The 10,986-nt window shown below is 45.6% G+C and overlaps 1 protein-coding gene across 1 annotated transcript; it reads right to left on the bottom strand.

The window, feature by feature from the left end:
- Positions 1 to 7,499: 7,499 nt before the first annotated feature.
- Positions 7,500 to 10,360, bottom strand: RGS2 (regulator of G protein signaling 2). The gene is made up of 5 exons (XM_058030131.1): positions 10,243 to 10,360; positions 9,997 to 10,098; positions 9,834 to 9,895; positions 8,844 to 9,010; positions 7,500 to 8,464 (listed from the first exon to the last, which is right to left on the bottom strand). Exons 1-5 carry the CDS (start codon positions 10,353 to 10,355, stop codon positions 8,270 to 8,272), a joined length of 639 nt encoding a protein of 212 aa, XP_057886114.1. The 5' UTR covers positions 10,356 to 10,360; the 3' UTR covers positions 7,500 to 8,269.
- Positions 10,361 to 10,986: the final 626 nt, after the last annotated feature.

Here is a 10,986-nt window from a genome sequence, read left to right on the forward strand (position 1 = left end):
AAGTGGTTGGCTTGGTGGGAATGCTCTGTCTTTCTTCCCTAGGGAATCCACTTCCTGTGCCAGGGGTGCTTCTCTTCAATCCCAGTACTCCTGTAATTAAGCTAGGCTGCTGGGCTGGAGTAATACTCCTGTTCTAAAAAGTGTACCAGTGACTGCTGCAGGGGTGTTTCAGAGAGACTCACCATCCTCTGGGGTTTCTAGGTGCTATCTTTAGGAGCTGGCTATTATGGGTATAATTCCTGCTTTGCTGTTTCAGTTATACTCCATAAACTGAGATTTTATGGATGCTCTAGATCGATATAATTGCCCCACACAAAACTGAGGATCTGTATTTAATATTTCCTAATATATCATTCTAGGTCTTGCGTACATCCCTTAACTAACAATCAATGATTTGGTTTCCCCATCTCTGTCACAGAGTGAGGCCATGGGGTGTCAAGGCCCTGGTTCAAGGGAGGCTGGAGAAGGGCTCTGGCTATCCCTGGATGCAGGATATCCCACTGACGGTCAGCTGGGCAATGCTGAGCTGGTTTTCCCTCTGCAGACTCTTAACTCTGCACAGAGCAGGAGTTCCATGCTGCTCTGGGGTTATTTGGCAGCAGATCCAACACTGTGCATTTTCAAACCCTTGATGAACATCATAAAAAATAGACTTTGCTCAAGTAGACTTTACGTAATAATTAGTCTTGGTTAAGTGCAGCAGGCATGTTGCAGGACAGGTGCATCAGCCAGGATGTGGGCTGCAAATCATTTAGTTGCTTCTTGCTGCTTCTTTCAATACTAGGCATTGTCATTGGTTTGTTGCCCTGATAAATGTTTGGTTTTCTCACAAGAATGAAATTACTGATAACTGTGGTGTCCAATAGAGCTGATAAAGAAGCATATTTCTTCCTATTCCAGCCATGAAAAGGGAAGGCAGGTGAAAGCCCCTTTCAGGAGGTTCTCCCAAAATTAGCATCCTTGACAAAAAAACTACAAAGAGATTTACTAAAGTTCTTGCATATGAGGTGTAGGTACCTTCTCCAAAAGTTACAGTGCAGGAGCAGACCAAGAGACCTTTCAGTGTGCAAAAGCTGCTTGCTCCAGAGCACAATGGGGTTTATACCACTGTGATTTTTTGTTTGTTTGTTTTTATAAGGAAACATACAAAAGGAGAAACTGTTTACAAGTTTGTGTTTCAGAACATCACACTTCAGAGACATTGTGGGCTCAAACAGCTACAAGACAGCTACCCAACCCCTTCTGACAGCCAGCTCTGTGCAGCACTTTGTGTTTCGCTCTAAAAAAAGTGAAGCCAGAAGCCTTTATTGGGATATTCTGTATATTTGCAGCAGTGACCTATGCTTTCACAGGGGCATTAGCCTGTTGGAACATGCGTAATCTCCACAGCATCACAGAGCTGCAGCCAGCGGGACTGTGTAACTATGTCACTGCACTCTGACCTCCACAGAGCTCTGTGACTCTCTGCTCCTGAAGTCACGGCTTATCTCTCCCTCAGCTCTCAACTGTGACCCATTTACGCTGCACATTTATCTGGAATTTTCATCTTGAAGGGCTTCTGGCTGCTGAGCAAGCCGGTCTCTCTTTTTGAAAACAGAAGGACTCGGCTCCGAAAGCCAGCAGTCTGCAGGGGGGCAAGGAACAAAAATGACATCTCGGTGTGCCGATGGCAGCCAAAGGCCACCGAAGAGTGCTGTCCTGCCTGGCAAGCACTGCTCCCTGTGTGCCGACGCCTAGACCCAGCCCACAGCAGGTATCAGAGGCAGCAAACAGCAGAAACCAAGTTCTGCCAGCAGCCGTGCTCGGGCTGGGCAGGTGCCAGGCAGGGCAGCCACACCCGGCACAGAATCTCCCTGACACGGTACAGAGCCTGCTGAGAGCAGGGCAGCTGCCAAGCTCTGCACATGCCACAGCTGGGATGGCCCCGGGACGCTGGGGACGGCTCTCCCCCAGTGCCCCTTGGCCTCCCAGGCTCAGCCCCACCGGCTCCGGCCGCTGCCATCGAACCCGCTGATCCCAAGGGCCTTTAAAAGTAATAGTCAAATCAAGAGGGTACCAGCACAGCCCCTCTGCTGTGCTCCTGGTATTTCTATTTCCCTCGGATGCCCACAAAGGCAAAGGGTGTTCAGCTCATTAAACTGCCCACTCTGCTCCCGAATGTCTTTTCCATATTGGACAGCTGACTTTCTGAGCCCTGTAAAAATCATAATAGTACCATGTCCGCTTGAAGCCCAAAGGCAGGCTCCCATCCAAAAAGCCAACAAGCTGCTCTCTAGTCTAAATCTGTAACACAGAAACGCAACTTATTCCATGAGATCCCAAGTGGGAAAACTGGCTGGGAAACTTAAGTACTAATTTATGTCAATTAGATTATCTAGAATGGAATATTTAATATTTTTAATGGAACATATTTTAATTGATGCTCATGGGTACTTTGTAGCTGTTGGAAACTCTGATCCAAATGATTATTTTAATGAAAGATTGCCAAAGGACTCACATTTGAAACTCCTTCATAAGTTAACAGTGGGACTGTTTTCCCTGGGCTGACCAGCCCTCGTTTCCCAGTCAGGGCACTCAGGGTAATGCCAATTAGCACAGCTACAGAACTCAATGAGGCAAATTGCTGAGGGTGTTCACCACAAATCTGAGTGTGGAGCCCCCTCAGAAACAGTCTGAGCTGATGAGTTCATATGGATGGCCCAGGAACTTTCAGAAAAGGATATCTGCATATTTGTGTCAGGACCTTAAGGTTTAAGTGCCCTGCCCAGTCCCTCCTGTACTCCCCACCTGCTGCCCATTGGAGGGGTCTCCATTTAAGCTCAGCCTTGAGATGCCTCTGTTTCCCCCTGTGAATGTTGCTGCAGGTGCAGCCTCCCATACAGCTCTTGCTCCCAGATGGATAAACATCCTAAGCTGTACATAAGGCAGACAGGTCTGCCACCAGCCCCGTTTCTGGCCTGTCTCTGCAATGTGCCTTGCATTGATGTAGAAGCCTTGCGGCTCTCTGGCACGTGTTAGCTGTGCCACCTGAAGGAAATTGAATTTGGAATGCTCTCCCAGCTTCTGACCAGTTTTTCCCTCTTGAATCACAGGAAGACCAAAAAAAGAAGACCCTAAAACTATTTCTAAAGGTCACGGTTCTTGTCTGTTCAAGTTGCCAAATCAGAAAGTCTCATCCAAGAAACCCTTTCACACACATACATGTGTGCCTATACAACCCTTTAAATCATCATTAGTGTCCCCTTTTCCAAAGGAAGAGATGCAATTTCAAGTGGAGAAGCAGATTGATTGTATTTATAGTCTGGTTTTATTTTTCAGCCACAATACACAAATCTATGGAGCAAGATCCCTGCACTATCATTTGTTTTCTGCATGGCATTGCTTTCCCATTCTCCTGGAGTGGTGAATCATCCTCGCTGCTGAGCTCACCCTGCTTTCAGAGGCCCTCTCCAGTCTTTGCGCCACAGAGCACTTGATGAGGGTCAGCAGCCTTGGTGTTGCTCTTTGGAAGGTTAATTTACACGCTGCCTCTTGGCAGCACAGAGGACTCTCCTTCAGCTTGCCCTGTGCTGTGGTGTCTAGGCAAGCCCTTCAAAACCCAGATTGTTGCCGGATGCGGTCAGTTGAAACTCCTGACCTAGTTTCTCAAAATGATGTGGATGGCTTAAAAAATTAGATTTACTGCTTTTTAAATGATTGTGTAGTCTTTGCTTCAAGTTCTTGTTTGAGGAATTGCTAGAGATACTCCAGTTGCAATTATGAATTTCTCTTTATTGTCATAAAGGTGACAGGTGTATTTTTATGTGATACATGATCAAGGAAACTCCTTGCCTCTAGCAGCTAGGAAAAATACCAACTATTATGACATTGTAGTTTAAAAACAGTCGTATGTGGACAGTTAGAAGTTGCTGTTATTCCAGATTTGCTGGGTCTCAAAGGCAAAGAGTTCAAGGTATTGAAGTCTGTGCTAAAAGCTTTCTAGCATAAATTCCTGAACAAAAGCTGCAGCAGCAGCAGCAGCTGCTACCTGGCATAGAGTCCCTGGCATAGAGTCCAAAGTTCTGAGAAGGAGCAGCAGTAGCAGGCTTCTTTCTTCTTGATGATGATGATGATCATGGAGAAGAAGAAGAAGCAGCAGCAGCAGCAGGAGGAATAACAGCCAATTTTCTTCTTCTTCTTCTTCTTCTTCTTCTTCTTCTTCTTCTTCTTCTTCTTCTTCTTCTTCTTCTTCTTCTTCTTCTTCTTCTTCTTCTTCATTCTCCTTGCACCCCATTACAGGGGCATTTAATTCATAAAAAACAACCAATCAGCTAAAAACACAATTCTAAAACATATCTTTCTAAACCATCTTAGCATAATTCTCATGTACAAAAGTAGTACAAAACTAATACCAAAGTAGTGTCAGTTATTACCTAAATGTTTTATGCATATAATTTTATCTATTTACGCATATAGCTTTATCTGTTTACATGAATAATTCTATCTATTCTATCTAGAAACGCAAGCAATGTTCTGCTATGTTTTCGTTATGTCTGGAGCTAAGTTACTGAACTTTAAACTAGGTTTTAGGGCCTTACTAGCTAACACAGTCTCCTAAGGCACTTAAGATACGTTTCTACTTAAAACTATGACTAACTGCTTCCTCCACTTACTTAAAGTGCTGCCTCGACTTACTTAAAGTTACACTTCTACTTCTTTTCTAGGTGGTTTTATATATTTCAGCTTCTTTAAAGGGTCTAATTCAAACCCTACATTTCTTTCTCTTGCTGAAGGACTCTGAGAGACTTCTGTCTCATGTGCTCCAACAGCGGGGGTGTTTCAGCAAGTCCAGGTCCTCAGACCTGTGTGCAGTTATCAGGTATGTTAGGATGGCATGAGCTGGCAGTGACTTGCTTGGGATCAATCTGGGCTCGCTGTGTGGCTGGAGGCAGCACCCAGGTGCTGGGGTGCCCTCCTGCAGATGCCCACTTCTCACTCCTCAGCTTTTTGCAGAATGTCTGTTACCTACCAATGCTAGGCTTGTTTACGCATTTGTCCAGGTTCTGTGCTCCTTCGCAGCTATTCACTGAGATCCTTCTTGTTTTTCTACCTGGGCAGCTCCAGCCCGTATCCCAAATAGCGAATGTGGGCAGGAGCAGTTTTATAACCTGCTAAAAAATGGACAGTGCTCTGGCCAGCTGCTGAGCAGCACCCAGACCTTGGCCCAGAGCAGCCCAGTTCTGTCACTCTCCCCTTGCTGCTTCCATGCCAATCCTGTCCCCGTGTCAGTCCTATCCCTGCCATCACAGTGTGTTTGGCTGTGGGCAGCCTGGTGGAACTGGGGGTGTGTGAACGTGGACAGGCGGTGGGGGAAGGAGCGGTTTATTATTTGTTGCCATTGGATACTGATACCAGAGTATCAATTTTAACTGCAGCTGTAAGGCTGCCTGGAGTACAGAACCAGCATCTCTTAAAGCAATTGTTTGGGTTTTATTTCCACAGGAAATGCTCATATCATTATCTCGGGTTGCAGCACTCCCAATATGCCTGTATTACCTGGTTTTCTAGTGAAGCTTCCTCCTAGGAGTTGGGAAAACAGATTAAAAATGGAAGAGCAGCAATTGGAAGGAATGTTGTGTGTTGGATTTTACAAACAAGATGTTTTAATTTTTTTTTCTCTTTTATCAAGGGTTTTGGTTTTTTTAACCAACCTTTGATACCAGGTTGTTTTGCTGCACAGCTTGGCTGTGGAGCCAGGCCTCTCTGTGCTGCAGACAGACTGTGCCAGGGACTCAGCATGGCTCGGTTGCTTTGTGAGCCCAGTGGCTCGCTCTGTGGCAGCTGCAGAGCTGCCTGCATGGCCTTGCTAATGCTCAATACTCATAAGTCAGATTTTAAAAATACCCCAGGGCAGCCTCAGGCAGGGATGCCAGGCCTGACAGCCCCACTTAATTTCCTCTACATACTGTGCTATGAGTTGTTCAGGCACCTGCTGAAACTAGAAATGTTTCTTTCCTTTAAACAAGACACCAGCAAATGTGGGTAATTACCACATCACAAATTGTCACAGTTGAATCTTCATGGAATTATTCCTGCCCCAGGTCTGAGTCTTTAATAGGTATACTGCGTGCTATTTTTATTATTTTGTTATATTACAAAAGCAATTATCAGCCCAAATCTGTTTTCCCTTGTTAGTAAAAAACCTCTGTTGCAGGAAATTATTGGGATGAGGGTTTTTTTGTGCTTTCTTTATGTGGACTTAACTGATCAGCAAATGTAGCCGCATGAGAGCTGGCTTTCACAGCCCCAGCCACCTATGGCAAGGTGGGGGCCATACCAAATAAAGTTCTGTGCACAGAGCCAGTGTAATAGACGTGTACATCTGCGGGTATGTATGTATTCACTATACATAGAATCCTCATGTGATTATTGACTGGTTGGGGTTGGAATAAGCCCTAAAGATGATCTAGTTCCAGCCCCCCTTCCATGGGCAGGGAACCTCCCACCAGACCAGGCTGCTCAAAGCCCTGTCCAACCCGGCCTTGAACACTTCCAGGGATGGGGCAGTCACAGCTTCTCTGGGCTACCTAGTCCAATGCCTCTCCACCCTCATAGCAAAGCACTTCCTCTTAATATCTAATCTAGTCTGACCTGCCCTGTTGGAATCCATTCCCCTTTTTCTTGTCACTCCATGCTCTTGTGAAAAGCCGCTCTCCATCTTTTTTGTAGGCTCCTCTCCTGCAATGCATATATAGGGACCTGAAGGAACTGCTTCTGAACAGCTTTTAGGATGTGTAATTGAAGTAGAAAAAACCACAGTTAGAATTTTCTTGATGCTTGGAAAGCTGTAGTGTTATAGAAGTGACTGCTGTGGATATACATGAAATCAGCAATTAAAGCAGAGAAACTGAGCATTGGAATAAAAATAGCTAGAGCCAGGACCGAAACAGACCTGAAATGCAGATGCCACAAAGCTAACTAGAGACTGGTTTTGGGAAAAATAGTACATGGAATAACAATGACCAGTAACTTTTCCCCAAGCAACTGTCATCTAGCTGAGAGTCAAAAGCCTTTATTGTACTAGTGCCTCTCCTGACTTTGCACAGGTTTTGTGATATTAAAATCCTCCTAAACCCTTTCTGAAGAAGAGCTGTTGGGCAGGAGCAAGTGCAGTACCATGGGTGCCTGTGTTCCCAACGTCATCCTGTGAGCTACAGCAGCATTGCAGCTCTGTTTGATCTGGCATCATGGGTAGCTGAATGTGTGCCTAGCCTGTCTTAGAAATTGGCTTCACAGAGGATGTGGTTGAACATGTCTCCCTGTTAAGCTTTCAAGCTCTGAAGGTTTTTATTCTGTTGATAAAAAACAAACAGAAAACTCAATTCATAGATTAAGAACTAACTGCTTTAAAATTAGCCCTATTAAGATCTCAGCCAGGACCCACAGTCCCTATACTCTGGAGTCCAGTGCCAGACAGTGTTTATCTGTGTATGCAACACACATTGGGCAACAAAAGAAACTTTGTACCAAAATAGTTTATTAAAAACAATAAAACTTCATTGAAGCTTGCTGTCTTCAAGACAGAATTATGACATTGCAGCATTCAACACAATCATTATCCACATATAAATATAGTACTATACAGCTCCTGTTCACCTTGGCCAAGTTCTGCCCTCAGTCTGGCCCCAACAGCCCTGCTGACACAACCCAGCCCTGCATACTTTAGCTGCAGAACCTGTTCCTCTGGGAACAGAGTTACTCTATCCTTTCCTCCTCTCACAGTGCTGTTACTGTGAAGAAGTTACACAGAAACCCAGCACAGCTTTTGGCAGCTCGAGGCAGTAACAGAACCGGTGTGAGCACACCGAGCCACCGACAACAGCATCCCACTGGGGGATGTTTAGGAAAAATAAATAGGCAACCAATTACTCAAGCTCCCAGCAATGCCTGAGTGCAGAGAGCAGCTTCTGTTCACAAGAAGGAAGCTCTGTCCAGACCTGCTACATGGCTCCCATGACAGAACGGCTCCTGCACAGCCACCTCTTGCTGCAGCTCTGGCAGAAGGCCAGTGCCAGCAGCTGGCTGGCACACCTCTGCCATCTCCCCTGAACACCCTCCAACAGCGTCACTCCGGGCCATCAGCTTGGCACCAAAGTCAATATTTGTCCTTGCACTGTGGCATACAGCCTGAGTGCTCGGTGCTCCAGCCTTTTGGGTCGGGACGCTGCTCACGAGCTGTGGCTTGGCTTCCTCGCCAGCCCAGAGGTTGCTTCTCCTTCCTCTCCATCTCTCATGTGCCCGGGGCTGCTCTGCTGATAGGCGTCTTCTTGCACAGTTCCTGATAGAATTCAGATTCCAAAAACCGTGGGTAGGAGTTATTCTCCATTAAGCTGTAAACTCTCTTCTGTGCCACACTGAAGCAGGTATGGGTGGCTTCCTGGATGTTCTGTGCGATCATGTTCTTGGTCTGGAAGTCTATGTTTATCTGAAATACAGAAAGATTACTCCTTAGAGCAGAATTCAAGTAAGTGTTAATGCACAGTACTACTTCTGAAGAGGTGAAAAAGGTAAGCCCCCATTACTGCAGGGTCAAATTATTGGGTCAAATTTTCTTTAAGATAATTCTTCCTTTGCACAAAACCAAAGCTAATTCAGATTTATCTTTTCACAGTTAAAATGGAAATTCTCTGCAATGCTGCTTGTGCCATTTTCCAGCTTGGTGAAAAGGCACTTGTATTCAGACCCAGACATTAACAGGGAGGTTATGCACAATGCAGTTTGACATCTGTATCTTAAGTTCAAAAAAATAACAGCTGTGAGAACTCATACAGCAGAGCATTTATGTATAAGCAGCTTTTCTTTACCTCTTTGGGAGCCTCCTTTTCAATGAAGTCATTGTAGATTTTCTTTGCTTTCAATGTCAGCTTTTGGGGCGATTTCGTTTTCTTGAAGTCCTCACAGGCCAGCCAGAACTCGATGTTCTCTTCACAAAACTCAGACTTTAAAAAAGCTCGGAAAGCAGCAAGACCATCTAAGAAAAGAAAAAAATATTCATCATCAATTAACTATTTCAGGAACCTTGATTTTACCTATTGGTTATATCAGCTTCTACCAGAATGCTTTGTTGTAGGTCTATTTTTTTCAGCAATATCATGGCAATAAAAAAATCCATAATTTATGTTTGTAAGCAAGTTAATGCTTTAACAGCTTCACAGATGACCCTTTGAGCTTGCCATTTCTTAGGCAAACACAAAAAATAAAACCATTTCTATGGTTATGTTTCCTTCTGAGAATGCATTAAAAAAACCATTTCTCTCTAGATAAGCTCTCCTCTGTTAACCTTTACCCTGCAGTAAATGACTGCTACAGTACTCTGGAATATTCTTTCAATGGAAAGGATGACTAAAGCTCAAAGAGCAAATAGTAGTATTATTTCTTAGTCATTTTGCTTTGCTAGTGAATGCTGCTTCTTGCAGAGCTACAGTAAAACCCCAAGATCACTGAACCCATGTTGCATGATCCTTTCCACATAACTGGAAAGCATTTGCTTTGCTTATGCAGTGAGCTCAGGGAAGAAACATCTTTCTCCCATTTGGCAAAGCCAAGCTAACAGGTATGATTATAGCTATGGGGATTTCAAGAAAGAAACAAAATCTACTGAGATATTCTTTGTTTTATTATCAGTTTACATTAAAAAAAAAAATCACTTCTACGTATTTTGGCTTTAAGAAGTTAAAAGCATTTATCTTTACGTGAGAGCTACAATACTGACATGAAAGGAAGTACACTCTTACAGACACATAAACTTCTCCTTCCCTTTGATCCCAAATGTTACCTTTTAAAGACAAACTTACATTTGTTAGCAAGCAGTTCATCAAAGGCTTCTGACCACAGCTGCGCTTCTTCAGGCGAAGGTCTGCAGAAAGAGAGTGAGAACATTAGCCTACACTGCTCAAGCTTTACTGCTTTTGAAGAACACTCAAGTTGTTTAAACCGAGTCTCCTTCTCATAACTTACCTAAAGTAGTTGCGGTGTTTCCCTGCCTTCTTAGATTTCCTTTTGTTAGAGTTGGAAGAGTTTTGCAGGAAGTAGCTCAGTCTTGTTTTCCAATCTTTAATGCTGGGAAAAAAGAAGAGGGATACGCTCGTTTAAAATGACAGCTCGCAGAGCTTTAGACAGCAGCGCTTTCCCTGAGGCGGCTCCTGCAGCAGCAGCCACCCACAGCCCCCGAAGGCAAGGAAAACGCGGGCGGGGGGGACTCACATCGTTCTCTTCATGCTGCCCTTGTCAGCCTCCTCCGGCTCGCTGCGGCGGCGGCCGCCCCGCTCCATGCGCCCGCCGTGCGGCACCGCCAGCAGCAGCAGCGCGCTCTGCATCGCCCAATGCCGATCTCACGGCCCCGATCTCACGGCCCCGCTCTCACGGCCCCGCTCTTATGGCTCCGCGGGCGGGCGGGGCCGGGCCGAGGGCGGTGCCGAGCCCGCCGCGGCTGCCCGTCCTTCCCGGCACAGCGAACGGGGCTCTCCTCTGCAGCGCGTCTGCTTTTCCCCCTTTGTTTTGTTTTTCCTTACTCCCCCCTTTCCTGGAAATCTTTCGGCGTGTCACGCCGCCAAAGGGCTGGCTGTCCTTTCCGTCGGTCAGAAACGCACCCTGCGCTTCTGGAGGTTTTTCTTTTAAGGTTCAGATTTTTGAGTGTGACCGGTATGTGAAAAAGGAAGGACTTAGCCATATTTCTTCAAAAATTTAAGTAGGTCTAAGTTTGAGTTTACGGTGCTTTTGGTGTAGCCCCTCTACTAACCCAGGCTGGGGATCCCTTCCCCCCGCCGTGTCTGCACAGGATTTAGCTCTGGGCAGTGTTGCCACCTACCAGTGAATTGTGTAAATCACTCCCAGCGCTGGAAGCTGAAGTTGCAGCGCCTTACTCGAGCAAGCACTCGGCTTGTTGAATAGGCCATGTGGTCCTTCTCAGCAGCATCCAGCTGGAGGGTGTAATGTCCAAACAATTTG

This window comes from Melospiza georgiana, chromosome 9 (genome assembly GCF_028018845.1).
Source record: "Melospiza georgiana isolate bMelGeo1 chromosome 9, bMelGeo1.pri, whole genome shotgun sequence".
NCBI classification, from domain to species: Eukaryota; Metazoa; Chordata; class Aves; order Passeriformes; family Passerellidae; genus Melospiza; species Melospiza georgiana.

Coding starts and splice junctions, on each gene's coding strand:
- RGS2 (XM_058030131.1), bottom strand. CDS start 10,355: ATGCAGAGCGCGCTGCTGCTGCTGGCGGTGCCGCACGGCGGGCGCATG. Junction 9,011..9,833: donor TGAACTGCTTGCTAACAAAT/GTAAGTTTGTCT, acceptor TTCTTTTCTTAG/ATGGTCTTGCTGCTTTCCGA. Junction 8,465..8,843: donor AAAAGGAGGCTCCCAAAGAG/GTAAAGAAAAGC, acceptor TCTGTATTTCAG/ATAAACATAGACTTCCAGAC.